Source organism: Eurosta solidaginis, chromosome 5 (genome assembly GCF_040869045.1).
Source record: "Eurosta solidaginis isolate ZX-2024a chromosome 5, ASM4086904v1, whole genome shotgun sequence".
In the NCBI taxonomy this organism is placed as follows: domain Eukaryota; kingdom Metazoa; phylum Arthropoda; class Insecta; order Diptera; family Tephritidae; genus Eurosta; species Eurosta solidaginis.
The window spans coordinates 29,938,109-29,962,428 of record NC_090323.1 but is presented as its reverse complement, the minus strand read 5'-3'; the positions used below and the strand labels follow the sequence as shown (position 1 = coordinate 29,962,428).

General features: G+C 39.2%; 2 protein-coding genes and 1 pseudogene across 5 annotated transcripts in view; 2 read left to right on the top strand and 1 right to left on the bottom strand.

Moving 5' to 3' along the window:
- LOC137254449 (uncharacterized) overlaps nucleotides 1-24,320 on the bottom strand; it is a 447,929-nt gene that overhangs the window by 258,263 nt on the left and 165,346 nt on the right. The window lies entirely within an intron of this gene.
- Nucleotides 13,661-15,118, top strand: LOC137252169 (collagenase-like). 2 transcript variants are annotated; one of them, XM_067787514.1, is made up of 2 exons: nucleotides 13,661-14,074; nucleotides 14,199-15,118. In XM_067787514.1, exons 1-2 carry the CDS (start codon nucleotides 13,809-13,811, stop codon nucleotides 14,776-14,778), a joined length of 846 nt encoding a protein of 281 aa, XP_067643615.1. In that variant the 5' UTR covers nucleotides 13,661-13,808; the 3' UTR covers nucleotides 14,779-15,118. The 2 variants fall into 2 exon arrangements, with proteins under 2 accessions (XP_067643615.1, XP_067643614.1); XM_067787513.1 differs by having other exon boundaries at nucleotides 14,190-15,118.
- LOC137254450 (collagenase-like) lies at nucleotides 21,980-23,218 on the top strand (annotated as a pseudogene).

Here is a 24,320-nt window from a genome sequence, read left to right as displayed (position 1 = left end):
GCCAATTCCTCTGAATAAATAAGCCAAGAGGGTATAGCCATGCCAGTGCTCAAACGCCTTAGCGATAACGGAGTAAGCTATCTAACGCATTTTTCCAACATTTCGTTGAACACTTTTATCGTTCCCGAACAATGCAATATAGCAAGGATAGTGCCACTAATAAATCCTGTGAACCCATCTAACGCTATGACTCACCTCACGCTATGACTCACACTCAACCAATAGCACTCCTACCACCAGTAACAAAGGCGAAACCATCCTGTTCCCCCATCTCACTGCGAATAATGGCTTAGCGGCCCAGTAGCGCAGCGTGCCTAAAGCGTGCTGATGATGAAGGCTTAGCACCCTTCGAAATGTCATTGAGAATACACTAAAACTAACGCAAGAGCTGACTTTTTTTTACACTTTTCTCCTTGCACTTAACTGCGGCGCGAAACTTCAGTTAGCATGAAAATAGCCAAAATTTCAATAACTAAGTAGATAGCTGAAGATGGTGAACCCGGCCCTCACGCTATACAAAGGGTCCTGAGCTAGTGAATGTTCCGCTACTTAGTAGTTTTATCATTATATTTTCACTTTAAAATCCTTGTGTTCCCGTACAGTTAGAAACAGTCACACCTAGACATTTCAACATAGAATTTAAATTTATAATATTGATAGATAGACTTCCTGGGCTGTTGTCAATGCTAAGCTTTTTAAAAACCGTTTCATTTTGCCGCAAATTTTGAAGGACGTTTTAGAGCTACTTATCGTGGTACTAGTGACTCGCAATAGTCTCTTTGAAATTACCCATATAAATTCGAAAAAATTTCCCCAATTTCCCATATCTTAAATCAAATAATTCGAAACACATCCTAGAGAGCCTAAAGTATATACTCTAGTAATGTAAAAATTATTTATATGATTCACCGGACCCTGCACCCTGCACAGGTGAAACACACTTGAATCGAGAGCTGGAGGATTTATATTGCTTTCTATATGAAATATATTGTAAATAAAAAATAAATGTAAGCCGCGATAAGCTCCGAAGAGATCTAAGGCCGAGCTTCTCTTCCAATTTGCGTCTTGCTTCTCTTGATTTTCCCTACAAATTGGCCGGACGGGACCTACATGTTTTATGCCGACTCCGAACGGCATCTGCAAGGCAGATGAGTTTTCACTGAGAGCTTTTCATGGCAGAAATACACCCGAAGCGCTTACCAAACACTGCCGAGGGGCGTCCCCGCTTAGAAAAATTTTCTTCTAATTTAAAAACCTTATTTCTAAAATTTTGATGTTGCTTTGCCCGGGTGTGAACCCAGGGCATGTGGTGTGATAGGCGGAGCACGCTACTATCACACCACGGTGGTCGCCGAAATATATTGTAACTTAAACGAAATAATATAAATGGTTAAAACATGCCACTTCCCAATGGCTAATATATCTGTGGTCATAAATCATAACAGCCTAAGTCAAAAATCGCGCCACCGAAAAGATATATGAAAATGGGTGTACGAAATGTTTGTTTTTAGGCTGTTACCTTTCTGCACTTGTGAAAATGTTTAATGCACTCCACCAGTGCCAACAGCTCTCTCCGTGTAACGCAGTAGCTCCTCTCTGGAAAAACATTGGAAACTTTCTTCCTACAAGAAAATCTCTGCCTCCTCAAAGGCATCACATGCTCTGATTCAGGAAACAGCTTCGCTTCTGTGTAAGCCAGCTTTCAAAGCACGCCGTGTCGAAGTGGAAAGCCCAGACTGGGTGAACACAATATTGCAGGTACTGAATGGATAGCAAAAGCGGAGTGAAAGAGTTATCAAATGCTTCAGATGCGGGAAGCCAGGTCACATTACACGTCATTGCGATCTTGATCCTAGTGGTTCTAACAGCATGCGTGGCTTAAGCACAAAGCTGAAGATGATGAGCTAAAGCGAGCCGGATGCAAGAAACGAGAACTTGCTCCAGCTATTGAATGTCCTTTTATATATCTGTATCACAAACCGGAAGAAAATCGAGCAGTCTAACCGTTGGAGGATATATGGATGGCGAGAAACGTTTACTGACTGTACTGATACGGGCGCATCTCATTCCATAATCCGATCTAATTTGGTCAACAGGAGAGTAAAGCCATTACATGGAGCACGATTGCGTACGGTTACTGGCGAGTATAACCCAGTCCAGGAGGAAATGGTATGTGAAGTCTTAATAGGGAATGTCACGGTTCTACACAAATTCGTTGTGGCAGAGATTGTTGATGAAGTCATATTGGGAGTGGACTTCTTAATACACCATGGCTGTTGGTGTGGTACATTAAGCGAAAGTATGTATTTAATAATCATGGTAATAATTGTAACCACAATCATACTTTTGCATACTAGCTATACCTATGTACATTTACATTTTCATGCATCTTAAGTAAGAGAGCACAATTTGTATACAGTTAGAGAGTATCCTAGCAGTATCATGTCATGAAATGTTAAATTGTAATAATCATTGTAGTTGAACTTGAATAAGCAAATGAAGAAGTCATCAAATCTTAATATCGTCGTTTTAATTCTGCTTGCTTCACTCGTGTCAATGGCATCAGGATCGACATGCAAAGAAGGATTATGCGCTATAAGAACAAGGATGTACAACTTAACGTCAGTTTGGAGAAAGAGTTCAGCAGTAAGCGAGTGCTGGTGAAGGAGATTCGACAAAGGCCACAAAAGTCAAAGGCAGTAGATCGGGCAAAGATTGATGGAATGTTTGGGCCAAACAAATGAAAACCGAATGTATCTGCTACAATAAGTACCCGCGGCTGCTCGCGCCCCACGGCGCCTCCAACTCATACGCTCGTTCCCACTCATACCTACAATCTTCGTAGTAGAGTCGGTAGCAATGCAGAGGATCAGCCCCTGCCCCCGTCTTCCCCCCCCCCCCCCCCCCCCCACCCTTTCGGCAGCAATCGTGTAGGTCAGGGAAACAGAGTCTTAGTCCCTACCTCCTTTTGCACCGTTTGACAGCACAGAATATATATCTTTGCGACATCCGCCCAAAGCAGCTCCTGCCTTGGATGGTGCCACTTTCCTAGATATTCTGGTCTCCGCGACGGCAACCGCCCGCCGGGTTTCATTGCGCCATGTTGCCAGGCCGCAAACCCAAATACACAGGGTACCACAATGCTTACCCAAGGACGTCCAGTCCCAGGGCCACAACAGCAGTTGCGTCCTAGCCTTTCACAACCCAGGCGCATTCACCCGTCACTTACTCCCAGAGTGGCGACGTCTCCCCCGTTGCACTTCAGAATTCTGAAGTTAAACTGTATTGGATTAACTGGGAAGATCACGGAGATAGTCCATTTCATGAAGCGGCACAACATCCGCATTGCTGCGATTGAAGAGACTAAACTCACAACACGATCTGCTCTGCAGACCTGTTGTGGGTATAATGTCCACAGAAAATATCGCGAGAGCGGAAATGGAGACGGTCTCGCGTTTATCATACACCACTCAGTTCAATATCATATATTTGATCCCGACATCGGCCGTTAGAACGTTAAGACATATCTGTCCGGTCAGGCGATGCAAACCTAGAAATCATCAACATCTACATTCCTCCTGACACCTGTTGCCCCAGCGGATACCGCCTTACTCACTGGCAATACTCGCATTATCTTAGGCGATTTCAATACCCATCACGATCTATGGCATTCAAACTTGTAGGCGGACAGTAGGGGTGAGATCTTGGCGTATCAAATAGAAGAAACAACGTTCTCCACAATAAACGGAGACGCCCACCACACGTATGGTAGGAAGCTGTCACAGTTCGGTGGATATATCAATCGTGAGCGCAGGACTCGTAAGCTGCGTCAACTGGCAGCCGGTGGTAACATTGGTATCCGACCACCTGCCTATACTTATTTCGCTCGAGCGTACCGCCGACTTCGTCGTCACAGAAAAACGCACTTTCATAAACTTTAAAAAAGGAAAGTGGGACGAATACAAATCCTTTACAGACAACCGCTTTGCTGCCCTCCCTATCCCGACTGATGCTCGCCAAGGGGGGGGCGTTCTTTCCGCAAGGTCATTGAATCCGCCTCGGCTCGCTTCATTTCCGCCAGTAGAATTCCCGAAATTCGGCCCCACTTTCCGGCGGAGGCCGCAACTTTAGCGAGAGAACGTGATCTTATAAAACTGCTCGATCCCGGCGACCCCCAATTAAGGGATATAAACCAACGCATAAGATTGCTTGTGGATGAACACAAGCGCGCGATATAGGCGGACCACCTAAGCGGTTGTAACCTCCCTTCCGGTGTAGGAAAGCTTTGGTCCACCGTAAAGTCCCTATCTAATCCCTCTAAACACAATGACAAAATTTCCATCGCCTTTGGCAATAAAGTGCTGTCGGATGCGAAAAAATTCACGTGCGCTTTTTGCCGATAATATATAATGCATTCAACGTTCGACAAAGATCGACGGAGGGCCAACAGACACGCATATAAACATAGTTCAGCGCGGTTTCAAATATTTAGCATATATCTTCAACCTGTCTCTTTCCACCTTTGTCATTCCCGAAAAATGGAAAATGGCCAGGGTGGTCCCGCTACTAAAGCCTGGGAAACCAGCTAACATAGGAGAGTCATATCGACTGATATCTCTCCTATCGCCAGTAGCCAAGACGCTTGAAGCCATTTTGCTCCCCTACTTCAAAGCAAATTTGCAGCTAGCCTGTCATCAGCATGGCTTTAGAAAACTCCATAGCACCACCACGTCGCTAAATGCCATTAGCACCCAGATAAGTTGCGGTTTAAATCAAAACCCCCACCCTAGAACAGTATTCGTTGCGCTAGACCTATTAGAAGTTTTTGATACGGTCAACCATGGCACGTTACTGCAAGACCTGGAAGGGTATACCCTTCCCTCATGTCTTAAAAGGTGGTCCGCAAATTATCTGGGTAGTCGGCAGGATACGGTGCAATTTAGAAACGAAACATCAAAACCAAGAAGAATTAAACAAGGGGTGCCACAGGGTGGTGTGCTATCCCCACTTTGTTTAACTTCTACATATCAAAGCTACCTTCGCCACCAGAAGGAGTCACTATCGTTTCCAACGCCGATGACTGTACAATAATGGCCACAGGCCCAGACTCACAAATGAGCTTTGCAACAGAATAAACGGCCTCCCAGTTTTTTCGCCGTTCTAAACCTGGCATTATCACCGACTAAATCCTCCGCGCCCTTATTTACAACATGGACGTCCCAAATGTCGACCACTTTGAACATATGGGCTTAAGGAGTAATCTCCGTAAGCATTATGAGGAAATACGGCACCTGAGAACTCAGCCGTATAAAGCCAAAAAATACAAGCAGGTCCTCAGTGAATTCCACAAACAGGCGTCGGACCTTTATGCCAGGAATTGCCCGGTGAATCCAGTACTCAAAGAACAGTACCCAAAATTTTCGGAAGAGGAACGCACACTCCCCAGGGAAACGCGAGTCACTCTAGCTCAACTTCGATCTGGATACTGTAACAGGTTAAACTCTTACCTATCCAGAATCAACCCCGACATACAAAATGTATGCCCTGCTTGCAATGTGTCCCCACATGACACCAACCATCTCTTTAATTGTAATATGGAACCAAAGCCTCTAACTCCCCTCTCATTATGGTCCACTCCTGTTGAAACAGCAAGTTTCCATGGACTCCTGTTAGAGGATATTGATGACAATTTGTGATCAGTCGCACCTATTGGATGGGGCGAAGCACTGCTACAACAACAACAACAACGACAAGAACAACAATTCGGGAGGTTTTTTGGAGAAAGATTTGGTACTGTTATACCACCCTCACCGGCGGACAGGTGTTCCATGAAAATTTCAATGTAGCTGGGAAAGCCCGTACAAAGTTGTGAAGCGGATCAGTGATGTCATCTACCGCACACGAACAGTTGGGAAAACATGAAATAGAAGGGTGGTTCATTTGGAGAGGCTAGCAGCGGTTGGATCGAGGGATATATAATATTCAAAGGTGTATATAATAGGGTGGGTCGATTTATTAACCGATATCGCGTCATCGATTTTTCGATTTTTCGATAGGATTTGAGCTCAGAAAAAAATTCCACTATGCATACCCAAAACAAGTAAGGAAGGCTAAGTTCGGATGTAACCGAACATTACATACTCAGCTGAGAGCTTCGGAGACAAAATAAGGGAAAATCACAATGTAGGAAAATGAACATAGGGTAAACCTGGAATGCGTTTGTACGATATCGGTATCAAATGAAAGGTCTTAATGAGTATTTTAAAAGGGTGTGGGCCTTAGTTCTATAGGTGGACGCCGTTTCGAGATATCGCCATAAAGGTGGACCAGGGGTAACTCTAGAATGTGTTTGGGTATCAAATGAAAGGTATTAATGAGGGTTTTAAAATGGAGTGGCCCTTAGTTGTATATGTGAAGGCGTTTTCGAGATACTGACCAAAATGTGGACCAGGGTGACCCAGAACATCATCTATCGGGTACCGCTAATTTATTTATATATGTCATACCACGAACAGTATTCCTGCCAAGATTCCAAGGGCTTTTGATTTCGCCCTGCAGAACTTTTTCATTTTCTTCTCCTTAATATGGTAGGTGTCACGACTATTTTACAAAATTTTTTTTAAGTTATATTTTGCCACAATAAACCAATCCAATTACCATGTTTCATCTCTTTTTTCCTATTTGGTAAAGAATTATGGCATTTTTTCATTTTTCGTAATTTCGATATCGAAAAAGTGGGCGTGGTCAAAGTCGGATTTCGACCATTTTTTATGCCAAGATAAAGTGAGTTCAGATAAGAACGCGAACTAAGTTTAGTAAAGATATATCGATTTTTGCTCAAGTTATCGTGTTAACGGCCGAGCGGAAGGACAGACAGTCGACTTTGTATAAAAACTGGGCGTGGCTTCAACCGATTTCGCCCATTTTCACAGAAAACAATTATCGTCATAGAATCTATGCACCTACTTATGGCCTTAAAAGTATTATAGACGAATTAAATGAAAAAGGGCGGAGCCACGCCCATTTTGAAATATTTTTTATTTTTGTATTTCGTTGCACCATATCATTACTGGAGTTGAATGTTGACATAATCTACTTATATACTGTAAAGATATTTGTTAAAATTTGACTTAAAATTTTTTTTTTTTTAAAGTGGGCGTGTTCGTCATCCGATTTCGCTAATTTTTATTTAGCGCACATATAGTAATAGGAGGAACGTGCTCGCTAAATTTCATCATGATATCTTCAAGGACTGCGAAATTACAGCTTGCAAAACTTTTCAATTACCTTCTTTTAAAAGTTGGCGGTGCCACGCCCATTGTCCAAAATTTTACTAACTTTCTATTTTGCGTCATAAGGTCAACGCACCTACCAAGTTTCATCGCTATATCCGTTTTTGGTAATGAATTATATCACTTTTTCGGTTTTTCGAAATTTTCGATATCGAAAAAGTGGGCGTGGTTGTAGTCCGATTTCGTTTTAAATAGCGATCTGAGATGAGTACCCTGGAACCTACATACCAAATTTCATCAAGATACATCAAAATTTACTCAAGTTATCGTGTTTAAGGACGGACGGACGGAAGGACATGGCTAAATGAATTTCTTTTTTCGCGCAGATCAATTTGATATATAGAAGTTTATATCTATATTGATTAGTTTATGCCGTTACGGATTACCGTTATGCGAACAAAGTTAATATACTCTGTGAGCTCTGCTCAGCTGAGTATAAAAATAATTTTTAATCTTAACAGTAAAACTAAAAATTTTTCTAAAATTAGCCGATGATTTTTTATTTTTTTCGACTTTGATTTTTAAGGTTTTTTCATGATTTATTAAAAAAATGTTCATTTCATTGTAAAATTTTCATGTATACCCTGTCCGAACCAAAAATGTCCGCTAAAATCGTTGGCGATAACTGTTTTTTTTTTAAACCCCAAGCGTTCATGTTGTGTATTTCTAGATCCCCGATTTTCAAACGCCGAGGCGATGCATAGTAGGAGCGACAAAGCTATCAACAATTTCATGTTGCTGCTGTTCAAGCAAATTTAGACTGACTAAAGCATTGGCTATTTTGGTTAATTTGTAGTATAGTTCAATAGCGTACTATGGGATAGTTTGCAATATTTTGTCATAAATGCACATATTTCGACAATTCACAGTATATAGGTATTTGGCTGCACAACAAGCGAGATTTTTATACTTCGGATAGATAGGAGTAGTACAATTATACTTCACAACAGCGTGTTTAAATCAAACTGCGTAGTCATTCCTCGGGTTGCGCTGCTTTTATACTCTCTGTTGTCTCGCCGGCATATTTCTCCTAAGGTCTAGACGTTACGCCTTCCAGAACAGTTGTAATCGAGCTATGTACGTGTGTATGTGTGAGTAACAATGTCGGCTGATGACTACATGTGTGTGTGTGTGTGTGATATCTCTTCACTTCGAGCTGCTAGTTATGTGTGTGCATGTACATACATTTAGCTGCTTACTGTATTTGTTCTTGCGATAATTTACTAACAGCATGGTGAAACTAATATTCGGGTGTGAGACAATTAGCGAAAATAAAAATGAATGAGTTAATCACCCAACAACGTACTGTCCACACACAATCAGATCTAGTCAATCCTTTTAATTTCAGTCCTATTAGTGTAATCGTGCTCTTAGGCAACATCAATCACTTAGATCCCATTGTATGCTTGGAGGTGGACAAATGTAACATTAAACGTCATCCCGAATACGATATGGAAACTAAGATAAATGATATAGCTTTGATCAAAATTCCAGCTGTAACATATTCAGCTGCCATACAACCGATGTCGCTACCAAATGTGCTTCAATCTATCCCACTTACGTTGATGAAACTGTAGTGGCTTCTGGATGGGGGTACCTCTGATACATCCACATCGTGTTCGCCTTTTTTACAGTTCGCCAATTTGAAAGTGATCTCGAACGAAGTATGTGCTGTAGAATATTCTGATATCGTTACCGGAATGTTGTGTACTTCAACTGTCAATCGTATTGGACATTGTGATGGTGATTCTGGTGGTCCACTGGTGTTGGCATCATCAAAGCTAAAAACTGGTGTTATATCTTTTCATTGAGAGCATGGATGTGAAGATGGTTTACCAGCTGGACATGCTCGTGTCACTTGGATTGGATTCAAGAAAATGCACGGCTGAGGCTTAATTAAAAAAAGTGCTTGTGTTTCTAAACCATATTGACCTCAATAATTTTGATAATTATAAGTATGAATTATAAGTATGAATCATCACGGCACCCTTGCATTCTCTGCCTTCTCGGCATAACCGAGAAAGTCACGTTTTTCTCGAAATTTAGGTACTTAGAGCGCGATAGTTAACTAAATGGTGGAGAAAAAATCCCTCCAATGTTTATCTTCTGAGAAAGTTTTTTTTTTTTTTTTTTAATTTTTATTTCATATTTGGCACATTGGTAGCCACGACTGCTTAAACGTATTTTGCTTACGTGTGGCGAATAAAAATATGGCTTAGTAGTACAATGACAAAGTCAAAGGCAAGGGGCATTCCACGGAAAATCGTTAATATAAGTGGAAGAATTTTAAATTAGTATTTTCATACTCAGCTGAGCAGAGTTCACAGAGTATATTAACTTTGTTCGCATAACGGTAATCCTTATCGAGATAGATATAGACTTCTATATATCAAAATGATCTGGGAGAAAAATGAAATTCATTTAGCCATGTCCGTCCGTCCGTCCGTCCATCCGTCCGTCCGTCTGTCGGTCCGTCCGACCGAGGTAATGTAGGTTCCTGGGCGCTCATCTCAGATCGCTATTTAAAATGAACGAAATCGGACTACAACCACGCCCACTTTTTCGATATCGAAAATTTCGAAAAACCGAAAAAGTGCGATAATTCATTACCATAGACGGATAAAGCGATAAAACTTGGTAGGTGCGCTGACCTTATGACGCAAAATAGTAAAATTTTGGACTATGGCCGTCGCACCGCTCACTTTTGAAAGAAGGTAATTTAAAAGTTTTGCAAGCTGTAATTTCGCAGTCGTTGAAGATATCATGATGAAATTTGGCAGGCGCGTTACACCTATTACCATATGCGTGATAAATAAAAATTAGCAAAATCGGAAGACGAGCACGCCCACTTTAAAAAAAAATTTTTTTTTTAAGTCAAATTTTATATCTTTACAGTATATAAGTAAATTATGTCAACATTCAACTCCAGTAATGATATGGTGCAACAAAATACAAAAATAAAAGAAAATTTTAAAATGGGCGTGGCTCTATCCGAATCTTTCCCTGTAAATTGCGGGGTCCGTCAAGGCTGTCTTGTAAGTCCGATTTTATTTTCCTTATACTTAAATGACTTGAATGATTCTCTGTGCGGGGGCGTCATGGTTGATAACAGTAAGGTAAAGGTACTTATGTATGCGAATGATTTGGTCCTACTTGCTGAATCTCCTGAACAGCTTCAGGAAATGATAAAATCCTTTTGCGAATACTGTAGCCAATGGGCACTAACTGTCAACCTGAGCAAGTCGAAAATCATGATATTTAGGAAAGGTGGTAGGATGCCTGGATCCTGGAAATGGTCTTTTGGCAGCGGAGACATTGAAATAGTTAACGAATACAAATACTTAGGTGTTCTCCTCACTTGTCAGTTATTTTTTACTAAGCACTTAGATTCAAAGTTGGTGGATGCTAAAAACTCTATTAACGCAACGTGGTTGGGCTACATTAACAACCCCCGTATCTGTTTGAGCCAGAAAATAAAAATCTTTGAGGCTGCTTCCAGTCCATCATGTTTTATGGCGCACAAGTATGGGGAGTCGCCCATTTCGACAAAGTCGAGAAACTCTTTAGATTTTTTATAAAAAAGCTGATTTTCCTTCCCTCTAACACGCCAAATTACATGCTGCATCTGGAAACAGTTTGCAACCCCTATATTTACACACGCTCCGTCTACACATGCTTTATATTGCTAGTTGTCTCAGACTTACTCATGACAGACTACCTCGCATCCTGGCAGTGGAGACAGCTAAGTTGGGGATCTCTAGGGCAAACGTTTGGAAAGAACTCGCTAACAGAGTTAATTTACCTTTCATTGCGGAATTTTCAATATCTAATATTCAGGTTTTCACGTCTTCGCTTTTAGATCACCTTGCTGAGAGTAATACGAGTATGTTCCTAGAAATGGCTCAAAAGTCTACTACCCACGATCTGTACCCTATGTTAGTGCCATTAGAGAGTTCATATTTCACGGATGATTTCACCGCTTATGCCGTTAGCTTAATTCTACGTGCAAGGGGAGGTTTACTGAACCTAAACGCAAGAACTTACAAAAACATATCGTATCCATTTTGCACAGTGTGTAACTTGCAGGTGGCAGAAGACGCTTATCACCTTATTGGTTCATGCCCTTTATATAACAATATCCGTTTGCTCTATTTTGGGGAAAGAACTTTAGATATGGCAAAGGTCATTGCTATTTTTTAAATGGATATAATTTCGACTCTCAAACGGCCTAAGCAGTCTTAAACGAGTAGAAAATATAGTAACGCGCCGGACGCCGCCGCCGCCGCCGCGCTGATATTTTTGACATTCGGCGGCGGCGTATATCTCTAATATATACACATTAAAGCAAACAGCCACACTCATGTGCAAGGCAACGAAGAATATTCCATTCACATACATATACGTAGCCGGAAGCTAAGAGCAGAAGTTGTTACTCACACATCATATGCATATGGCTAAAAAAAAGAAGCATAAACTACACATATACATGTATATAGCTAAATAACCAAGCATGAGATACAACTGTTCTAGAACACATGTTCGCGACTAGACCTTAGGAGAAATGGGCGAACGAGGTAACCGAGAGTATTAGAGCAGTACAAGCTGAGGACTCAGTAATCAGTTTGATTTAAACATGCTATTAGTGAAGTATAATTGTGAAGTACTGCTCCCAAAGTAGTCTAAATAGTTAAAGACCATTTTGCAATATTGAATATTGGAGTTATTTATTCGACAGTTCAGCGATTCTAACGTTAGCAGAGGGTGTAAAATTATCAGGAATTTCCCAAAATTCGATACAATACTGTAACGAATATTAGCAGCACTAAGGAATACTATCATCTCTAAGCCGATGGTAAGTAGACACTGGCATGCACATCAATAATTCAATCATTATGTCTACACATATGTACATACACGCAGCGGAGAAGCAACGCACAACCACATGCATAAATCTGAGATACTCCCGAAAGTATGCAATGGTTGTGCAAGTGTCGCTCACACATACAAACACATGCAGATATCGTATCTGAGATGCTCCCAAAAGTATGCAATTATAATTGTGTTCACACATACACGCGCATATGAGAAGCTAAAAACGTAGTAATTTTATAACTGATGGCCAACTAGTAGATTCTGGAAATGGAAGCGCCTAGAAGATGTGAACGAGTAATCACAGAGTATAAAAAGGCAGCAACAGTGGAGGCGCGACAATCAGTTCGATTTAAGCAAGCTATTGGTTGTGAAGTATCAGTGTTATTGTGAAGTACTTTAATAAAGGCCATTTTGCATTATTGAATATTGGAGCTATTTATTCAACAGTTTAGCGATACGAACGTTAGCAGAAGCTTTATAATAAGCGAAATTGCAGTAAATTCGTTACAATACATATAGATATACAAATGTATGTACTACATACACGTAAGAGTAACAAAAAATAAAGAGGGAATATTGAAAATCTAACATTTTTCAACTCCTACTCCATTCCTTAAATTGATGGTTTCGATATTCCAGAAATCCAATCACATTAATGTCCCTACCTCCTACCTTGCCCTGCGGTATACTGTGTTGATCCGGTAACAAACAGATCCACAAGCTGCCAGATCCCTGTAGCGGTTTCCAGGTGGCAGTAGTAGCTGTAGCCAAAGCAGTAGAAACACTGGAAGAAAATAGCTTAAACTGCAGCCGAGTCATTTTTTCAATTAAGGCAACAATCTAGCATAGCACAGCATCAAAAAGCCAGTTCGAATGTAAGCCATCCCTGGAAAGAATCGGTATAAGGAGAATCATATATATCTATATTGGACCCCAGGGTATATCAAAATAGATAGGAATGAAAAAGCGGGAGAACTAGCTAAAAAGGGCCCGACGCTTGCTCCGTAGTCGTCCTACTTAGACTTTTTTCTTTCTAGCTCCCTGTCCTTCTTCTTCCCTCGCTCCATCTATCACCATCTTTCTAGCTTCATCTAACTCTTCCTGTTTCTCAGTCACTTTCTCCTTCCACCGTTTTTCTTCTATCTAGCTCTTTTTAGCCTTCTACATCCCTAATGCCCTGTCCCAGTCCGGGTACTAGTCGCTGTCTCAGTCCCAGCCCAAGTCCCAGTGTTAGTTTCAGTCCCAGTCCCAGAGGGTGGTAATACCTACCCTAAAGTTTTGTCAATTAAGAGTCTGTTCACAAAAATTCATGAGAATCGGTCGAGCCGTTTCGAAGGAATACAACCACAAACACAGTGACACGAGAATTTCATATATAAGATCACTGCTCGGTTCTTTGTACACCGATTGAAACCTTGGAGTTAACGTGAAAAGTTAAAATCTTTCCGAAGTATCCATAATCGATAGAAAATAAAAATCTCGCTTGTTGCGCAGCCAAAAACCCATATACTGCGAATTACCGATATATATGCATATATATGCATTTATGACAAACTATCCCATAGTACGTTATTGAACTATACTACAAATCAACCAAAATAGCCTATGCTTTAGTCAGTCTGAATTTGCTTGAACGCGAGCAACATGAACTTCTTGATAGCTTTGTCGCTCCTACTATGCATCGCCTCGGCGTTTGAAAATCGGGTATCTAAAAATACGCAACGTGAGCGCTTGGGGTCTATGGTGCAAAAGATAGCTGCAAGTCCACGTATAACAAATGGTCAAACTGCTGGTAATCAATTTCCTTATCAAGCTGGTTTGTCGTTATTTGATGGTGAAAATTGGGGCCTTTGTGGTGGATCTCTAATAAAAAAAGACTGGGTGTTGACAGCTGCTCATTGTACTTTAAAGTAAGTTTTGAATTATATGTACTGTATGTTTTAGGGTTTGAAAAATTAATAAGTTAATCACCCAGCAACGTACTGTCCATACGCAATCAGATTTAGTCATTCCTTTTAATTTCAGTGCTGTTAGTGTGATCGTATCCTTAGGCAGCATCACTCGCTTAGATCCCATTGTACGCCTGGAGGTGGACAAATGTGACATTAAAGTTCATCCCGAATTCGATGGGGAAACTAGAATAAATGACATAGCTTTGATCAAAATTCCAGCTGTAAAATATTCAGCAGCCATTAAACCAGTGTCCCTACCAAAATGTGCTTCAAGCTATCCCACTTACGTTGATGAAACTGTAGTGGCTTCTGGATGGGGTCTTACCTCTGATAGAGCCACATCGAGTTCACCTGTTTTACAGTTTGCCAATTTGAAAGTGATCTCCAACGAACTATGTGCTGAAGAATATGGTTTATCTAAGATCAATATCAGACATTTGTGTACTTCCACAGTCAATCGTATTGGAACTTGTGTTGGTGATTCTGGTGGTCCATTGGTGTTGACATCTTCAATGCTACAAATTGGTATTATTTCTTTTCATTCACAGAATGGATGCGAAGATGGTTACCCAGCTGGACATACTCGTGTCACTTCCTACTTGGGTTGGATTCAAGAAAATACGGGGCTTAGGCTTAATAAAAAAAAGTGCTTGTGTTTGTAAAAAATATGATCTCAAAATTATTAACTATAAGTATAAATTATAAAAATAAATAATCTGATAGGGTTGAGTCATCACGGCGCCCTTGCATATATATCTGGCTTCTCAGCATAGCCGAAAAAGTCACGTTTTTCTCAAAATTGAAGTACTTAGTGCGCGATAGTTAACTATATGGTGGAAAGAAAAAATCCCTCCAATGTTTATCTTCTGAGAAATTTTTTTTTTTTTGAGCTTTAATTTCATATTTGGCACATTGGTAGACACGACCGCTAGTGCTTAAACGTATTTTGCTTACGTGTGGCGAATAAAAATATGGCTTAGAAGTAAAATGACATAGTCAATAGTAAGGGGCATTCCATGGAAAATCGTTAATTTTCGAAGATTTTTGAACTGCTCTCCTTATTAATTTTCAATGTTAATGCATATATGTAATACTCCTATATTGCTAATAGAAAATGCTCGCAATGTGTTTTGAATTCGAAATCAAAACAAGACAGCCTATACATTTTTGTGATTGTAGCAGCATAAGTTTGACAAGAAAAAATTTAAATTTAGGTACATTCGATTATTGAATACAAAAACAAAAACGTTTAAACAGCAATATATCGGCACTCTGATGTTTGGGAATGTACCTGGGCTTTTGTAGCAATAGAGTATTACATATATGTTTAAATGTGTACTTTAGTGGAAGAATTTTAAATTAGTATTTTTTTTAATTAAAAAAAAAATGGTATAGAAAATTTAATTGAAAAATCAAATAGTTCTCAAAAACTCGTTAGCAACCCTTTTACTATACCTTCATATTAATTAGAAGAAAAAATTAACACTTTATTTCTGTACATGGACTTAGCCTGTACCTAGAATATGTATGTGAATATATGTAAGTAAACTGGAGTAAATTGCCGGAAGCAAATTTAGTCCTAGTTTCTCTTCTATTCTTAATTTTTCCTACAAATTTTCGAATTTTCACTAAGAAATTTTTTATTGCTTAAATACACTCGAAATCACTGCCGAGGGGCGATACCGCTTAGAAAAAGCTTTCTAATTGAGAAAACTTGTTTCTGAATTTTTAAAGTTGCTTGGCCTGGGGCTTGAACCCAGGATTTTTCGAGGAGGTAGAGCACACTACGATATATAGTGTAGAGGAAATCGAAATTTGAAAAGTGCACATGTGTCCCGTAAAAACAATTTACTTTAAAAAAAATTTATTTTTTTTTTTCGAATAAACGTTTTTAAATTTTGTTTGTTATTTTAACAAACCTTGATACAACTAGTACCAAATATGTTTGCTAGTTTTTTTGGTATTATTAATAATTTCGCTGAAGTTTCACCTGACTTACTGGTGTCCCGTACAAATGGATTCTTTTTGCTATTTTTCACGCACATATACAAATGTTTCAAGAGCAGGTTTCTATTTTTATTTGCACATGAACCATGCAATCCTAATACACTAAAAACTTTGTTATAGTTTTTCTTTAGTTAAGACCTAAAAATGAAAAAAATGTGTACGATTTGTCCCGTGACAACCGTGGAATGCTCCAGTATCAATTATTGTGAAGAGCGGGTTTAATATTATCAACAACGCTAGGTGCTCAAAGCTGCCTCTATTTAAGAAGACGTAGATGACTTCTTATTATACTCAGCGTGCTTTGCACACAGAATAAATAAATATTGAGGTATTTTCACCAAATTTGGTACACGAGCTTATATAGACCCAGAATAGATTGATATTGAAAATGAACGAAATCGGATGATAACCACGCCCACCTTTTGTATATATAACATTTTGGAAAACACAAAAAACCTGATTATTTCGTAAATATAGGTGTTGAAATTTTACGTGTGGACTCATCTTGAGACTCTTGATATATATTTAAAAAAATTTTTTAAAATGGGTGTGGCACCGCCACATGTGATAAAATCAATTTTACAAATATTATTAATCATAAATCAAAAATCGTTAAACCTATCGTAACAAAATTTGGCAGAGAGGTTGCCTTTACTATAAGGAATGCTTTGAAGAAAAATTAACGAAATCGGTTAAGGACCACGCCCAATTTTATATAAAAGAATTTTAAAAGGGTCGTGGACGAATAAAAAAAACTATATCTTTGCAAAAAAGAGCTTTATAGCAATGGTATTTAATTTCCCAAGTGGATTTATAACAATAAATAGGAAACACTTCAAATTTTAAAAAATGGGCGTGGCACCGCCCCTTTTAATACTAAGCAATTTTCTATGTTTCGGGAGCCGTAACTCGAAGAAAAATTTACATATCGTAACAAAATTGGGTACACAAATTTTCCCTATAGCAGGAATTATTTCCAATAAAAATGGATAAGATTGGTTAAGGACCACGCCCACTTTTATATAAATGATTTTAAAGAGTGTTGTAGGCAAAAATAATATTGTGACGAATATTAGCAGCACTAAGGGATACTATCGTCTCTAAGCCGATACTAAGCAGCCACTTATATCTCCATAAACAAATCAATCATTATGTCTACACATATGTACATACAGCAGCGGAGAGATACTCACAAAAGTAAGCAATCATCGGTGGAAGTATAACTCACATATACACGCGCATATTGCTATGCGAGAAGCTATAAACGTGCATATGTAGTTTATTGATAGTAAGTTTATAGCTGCTAACTAAGTAGTACATTCTAGAGGAAGAAACGCCTAGAAGTATGCGAACGAGACAGCAGAGAGTACAAAAGGAGAAAAAGCTGAGTAAGAGTCAGTCCGTTCGCACGCTATCAGTTGCGAAGTATAAGTGTTATTGTGAAGTATTTTCAAAGTAATCTAATAAAGACCATTTTGCATTATTGAATATTGGAGTTATTTACTCAACAATTTAGCGATACGAACGTTAGTAGAAGGTTGCTGTTCAAATAAAAATTGAACATGCATATACACATGTGAACAAATATTAGTAATATAATCAGTAGATATTTTTGAGAAGTAATATTGACAAGTAAACTGATATTTCCAACAAACACATGTACATACATATATTTAGCAAACGATCACTTCGTTCACAACACATAAAAATAACAAATGTTTACATACATATACAAAAATACCTAAATCATTTTACTGTCTGACATTTATAGCCAAACACAAGATACGTTTCTTATCTTAGTTTTACAAACACAAGATACGTTTCTTATCTTAGTTTTAAAATGTTTGCCTACTTGTAAATGTTATAAAAATCAAGAGGCTAGCATTAATCAAATAATAAATGAATCCCTATCATACACATAAACAATCACACATACACATATAATTAGTTTTAGGAACATATTTTTAAGATTTTCTTTATAAGCTATTGTAAATAACTTTACAAGGCAGAATTAAAAATATTCTCAAACGACAACGTTGTTTCTATTTATCCCTCAACAGTTGCAAATAAGCGGAATTTCCTAAATTCGTTACAATATGTTAAATCTTAGCGAAAAATAGTTTTGTACCAAGCGTATTTTTATTGTTCTGTTATATCTTTATTTTAAAATAAACAGTAGGGAAGTCCCCATATCTGAAGGAAAACTGCATTATTACCCGCTCCAGGTTATTGGTGTTAGCCTCTGTATCCTTTATGATTCTTTTATTATTGCGCAGCCTTGTAACACTATGAAGTACACAAAACAAACAACAACAGCATTTCAAGTGTACAGCTGGGTATGTAATGCTCGGTTTCACCCGAACTTAGACTTCCTTACTTGTTTTTATACTCAGTTGAGAAAAGCTTTCAGGATATAAAAATGTTGTCTCCATAATGGTAGCTTCTGATGGCAGTAACTTATCGAGATAGATCAGTGATGAGCACACATATACATTTACAAAATGAGAATGTGGTAAAATATTCGTCCCAGCTGAAAAAATTTGAATTCTTAATACCGAAATGTTTTGGGATTTGAAATAACGATTTTAGCTTTACCAATTAAGAGTGAACAGGTAAGTTCGAAAGAAGAAAAAAACTTCCCTAGGCGGACACATAAACAACTATCCAGCGATTAAAGCAGCAACAACAACGTAATTTCTGACTTAGGTGCTGGTTGGGTTACTTTAAACTGGCCGGTCAATAAAGACCCCTCATAGTTTGAAAGTGTCAATAGTGTTACCAGACTTTGTTTGACCACCAAACGGAAAACCCCCAAGTAGGCAACAAGACTTATGCCAAGAAATAACTCCGTCCCTTTGGTAAATACTCAAAGTTTCTAGTACCCAGCTTAATTGCTGCTTTGAGATCTGACAACTCTGTCGCCTTTAGTAGCTGGAGTCTAGACCTCTGGAGCGCATGACACACAGAACATGGTCAACTGTTTCCTCCTGCAGTTCGCCCTTCCTGCATGTACATTTTACTGACGACGCCTAACTTATATGCCTAGTATGCCAACCGTGAGCATTAAGTCTTTTTTCCTTAGACATATGAGCAACTTTGTGAGTCTAACGTCATAGGATTTGCACATGGTATAAGATATTTTGAGGCACATCTTTCAGTCCACACTTTTCCTGTTTTCTTAGATGCTGAACGTCGAACAAATTATTGTTCGAGCAAATGAAATTTGCGAATATTCCCAATATAGCTCCATTGGTCAGTTTGTGTGCTTACTTGAACTCATTGAGAACTCTTACCGAAATACGTCCATCCTGTTTTGTCATAGCTAGGATTTTTCCTTCAAGTACGCTCGGTTTTGATTTCTGTGCTGCTTCGAAAATCCACAATTTGTTTGTCCCAAAATCTCCACCAACCTTTGGCCCGATGACTGCCTCCGATTTTGGTGGTATTTGCTGATTCTCCACCACCAGCACTCGTTTACTGATGTAGTCTTTCTCGTAGCCGAAATTAAGTTGTACATCCATGTTCTTACATCGCATCGTCTTGCTTTGCGTTTCGATCTTGATGCCTTGGTCGATCAAGAAGTCCACTCCAATTATGATTTCATCAACAATCTCTGCCACTATAAAATTGTGTACTACCGTGTCGTTCCCAATTGCGACTTCACATGCTACTTCTCCATTTACCTGTGTGTCCTCTCCAGTGGCTGTACGTAATCTTGCTCCGAGTAATGGCTTTACTCTCCTGTTGACCAAATCATATCGGACTATGGAATCAGATGCACCTGCATGTAAAGTCAGTAAACGTTCCTTTCCATCCACATGTCCACCGACAATAACATTGCTTGACCTACTTCCAATTTGTGAGATAGAGATTATGGGGCATTCAATTGCGGGAGCCAGCTGCCGCCCCTTGAGGCTGACTCGCTTTAGTTTAACGATTGAGTGGATTCGGAGATTTACTCACCTCCTTCGACTCTGCGTTTGCGGCCGCCCACATTGTGGGAACTATTACGACCGGTGCTGTAATGACGTGCAATGACACCTGGGTTGCCGCACTTGAAACATTTCATAACTCCGGCATTTTTCTGTTGTGATCCCTTTAGGGCTTCCAAAATTGGTCTACCCAATCTGGCCTTTCTACTTCCACACGATGAGCTTTGTATCCTGGTTTACTTAATAGCGAGGCAGTTTCCTGGGTCAATGCATGTGATACGGTTTTAACGACCGTATTCCATGGATAAAGGTCTGAATTTTGGCCCTTTCGGTGTATTCCACGGGCGCGTCGGCATTTGCCAAATGTGCAAGCCAATCGACTTCTGACGAAAACTTCTGCAAAGTCTCATTAGCTTTTTGGTAACGGTTTTTCAATTCTATTTGGTATATCTGCTTCTTGTGTGGTCGTTCTACAGAAGCCATCAAGGCTTCATAATTATTTCGCTCTCCTTCAGGAATCGTTAGTAGGATTTCGGCTGCTGGCCCTTCAATGCTACGAATAGAGCAGAAACTTTATCTTCAGCATCCAAGTTGTTCGCTGCTGTGGTATTCTCATACTGTAGCTTAAAAACGAGGAAAGGAACAGAACCGCCAAAGGATGGTGTTTTTACCTTTGCATTACTCGCTGAAACTGCTGGGCGATTTGGCTGGAACTCCCGCACTCGCCCTTTTAAATTATCGACTTCTGTCTGAAATTGAGCGATTTTTGCATCCTGCGCTTCAAGATTTGATGACACCCTTGCTTCCTGTTCTGACAGCTGCCAGAATATGTCATCCTCCCGTGCTTTTAACTGCCATATATATCTTCTCTTCGTCTAGTTGTGTTTCCATCTTGGATGTAATTTGTGCCCAAATATCTGAAATACGCGTTTCTTGTACTTCAATCTTCGATGTTATCCGTGTCTTCCATCTGGGATGGTAAATGTGTCTCCTGTACTTCTAGCTGTGATGACATATCGGTTAATATTTGCAACGACATTTGCTTCAGCACTGCTAGTATCGCGTTAGTCAACACTTACCAATGGATTCTCTATCTTCTCCTCCATTTTAGTCGCTGACTCTTCCACATCTGGATGAAATGTGTGTTCACAACGCCGATTCCTTCCAATTCCATAGGTTCATTCAGTCGTGTTTCTAGCTCGGATTTATTGCCAGTAGTATTCAATCCACGGGCTTCAAACTCGTTTTTCAGTTGCTGGATCTTCAAATCACTTAACTTGGTCATTTATTCAACAATTCCTCTCCTGACTTCAATTGTAACGAATTTTGGGGAGTTGCTGATAATTGTGCACCTTTTGCTAACGTTCGAATCACTGAACTGACGAATAAATAACTCCAATATTCAGTATTGTAAAATGGTCTTTATTTAGACTGCTTTGGGGGTAGTACAATATGCGTGTATGTGTGAGTAACAACTTCTGGTCTTAGCTGCCGGCTACATATATGTATGTATGAGAAATAATCTCTCTGCTTCAAGCTGCTGGCTATGTGTATTGAATATTCTTCGTTGCCTTGTACATAAGTGTAGCTGCTTGCTGTTTTTGTTGTTGTGATTATTTACTTACAGCATAGTGTTGCTAATATTCGCCACGATAAGATCACCGTTCTATTCTTTCTTGACCGATTGAAACCTTGGAGTTAAGGTGAAAAGTTAAAATCTATCCGAAGTATCCATAATCGATAGAAAATAAAAATCTCGTTTGTTGCGCAGCCAAAAACCCATATACTGCGAATTGCCGATATATATGCATGTATGACAAAATATTGCAAACTATCCCATAGTATGCCATTGAACTATACTACAAATAAAGCAAAACAGCCTATGCTTTAGTCAGTCTAAATTTGCGTGGACAGTAGCAACATGAAATTGGTGATAGCTTTGTCGCTCCTACTACGCATCGCCTCGGCGTTTGAAAATCGGGGATCTAGAAATACACAACACGCTTGTGGTCTATGGTGCAAAAGGTAGCTGTAAGCCCACGTATATTAAATGGTCAACCGGCTCCTGATAATCAAATTCCTTATCAAGCTGGTTTGTTGTTATTTGACGGTGAAATTTTGGGCTTTTGTGGTGGATCTCTAATAAGCAATGAATGGGTGCTGACGGCTGCTCATTGTACTTTAAAGTAAGTTTTGAAATATATGTACTGTATATTTTAGGGTGTGAGATAATTGGCGAAAAGAAAAATTAATAAGTTAGTCACCCAATAACGTACTGTCCATACGCAATCACATCTAGTAAATTCTTTCAATTTCAGAGCTGTTAGTGGGATCGTATTCTTAGGCAGCATCACTCGGTTAGATCCCATTGTAAGTCTGGAGGTGGACAAATGTGACATTAAAGGTCATCCCGAATTCGATATGGAAACTTATATAAATGATATAGCTTTGATAAAAATTCCAGCTGCCATTAAACCGGTGTCCCTACCAAAATGTGCTTCAAGCTATCCCACTTACGTTGATGAAACTGTAGTGGCTTCTGGATGGGGTCGTACCTCTGATACATCCACAACGTGTTCACCTGTTTTACAGTTTGCAAATTTGAAAGTGATCTCGAACGAAGAATGTGCTGAAAAATAATTTGATATCGATACCGGAATGTTGTGTACTTCCTCTGTCAATCGTATTGGAATTTGCCATGGTGATTCTGGTGGTCCCTTGGTGTTAGCAGCTTCAAACCAACAAATTGGTATTATATCTTTTCATTCACCGAATGGATGTGAAGATGGTTACCCAGGTGGACATGCTCGTGTCTCTTCCTACTTGGATTGGATTCAAGAAAATAAGGAGCTTGAGCTTAATCAAAAAAAGTGCTTTTGTTTCTAAAACATATTGACCTCAAAATTATTAACTATAAGTATGAGTCATCACGGCACCCTTGCATATATATCTGGCTTCTCGGCCTAACCGAAAAAGTTACGTTTTTCTCGAAATTGAAGTACTTAGTGCGCGATAGCGTCTAAAATAACTTGACCACTTGACCTCAACATAATGCGGACGTCGATTAGAACGTTTTATATTTTAATGGTATCATTCATATTTTATATGAAAAGTATGTCCAAACGTATTTGTTCATACGATGAATCAATGCAAGCCTTGATCACTAAAGAACTAAAGTCTTTGCATAACAAAAAGTCATGTTACTTCAAATTATATAAGAAGATTGGTTTACATTCGGAAAACCTTTGTTAAGCAAAACTGTGTGATAAATATATTGAACTTAATAAAAAGTGCTATAAAGCTTACTTCTGTAAAATGAGAAAGAAAATTATTTGTAAATTCTAAAGGAGGGTAAAGTTGTGAAGTAGTGAAGTTTAAAGATAACATTTCTTACTATTCCGTGTAGGCTGCTTCGCCTGGGAAATATCCTTATAAACTGCATTCAAATAACTCAACCTCTGCTCCACAGTTATGACCTGAGGATATTTTATTGCAACTTCGTTATGTCTGAATAAACAGTTGTATAAGATGTGTAATATATAGAGAACAGGGCGTAATTTTCGATAAATATAAAATAAGAAAATCGCTAATCTATGTTGTTGTTGTTGTGTACATACGATAGCTATGACCACGAACCACTCATCTGTACAATATATGACGCATACCTAAGTATTTGATTAAATTTGAAGCTTGTTAAGTGGGGCAGAATTTACTAAAAGCTTCTCGTTTGAAGAATTAGTTGTATTGGCTATATGATATACTAGCAAACCCGGCAGACGTTGTTCTGCCCTAAATTTGGTCTATATGCATACATTTCAATAAGCTTTTTCCGTCTAACTCTGCCCTCGCCCCTCTACGCTTTTTACTAATCTTTGTATTCACTCCTCCCTCCGTATTTTTCGCTTCATCTATCTCCATCTTCGTCTCATTCTATCTCTTTCTCAGTCTCCTTCTCTCTTCTCTCAAGTTTTTCTCATTCTTCTTCATATCTTATTGCCAGTCCCAGAGGGTGGTATGTATTTTGTTCCAGTCCCATTCCTAGTCTCAGTCCCAGTCCCACTCCGAGTCTCAGTCTCAGTCTCAGTCCCAGTCCTAGTCCTAATCCCAGTCCCAGTCCGTCTCTGGTCTACTTCCCGGAAAAAAGCATCGTAAATACTAATATAGGCAAATTTATATACCAAATTTCAGGCAAATAGAATAACACGTACATATGTAAATAGGTATGTGGGTATTATTAATTCATGTCTTTATATCGGCTTCGCATA

What these genes read in the sequence shown, in the direction of transcription:
- LOC137252169 (XM_067787513.1), top strand. Translation starts at nt 13,809, where the DNA reads ATGAACTTCTTGATAGCTTTGTCGCTCCTACTATGCATCGCCTCGGCG. An exon ending in GCTGCTCATTGTACTTTAAA is followed by an intron (nt 14,075 to 14,189) that starts GTAAGTTTTGAA and finishes TTTTAATTTCAG; the next exon opens with TGCTGTTAGTGTGATCGTAT.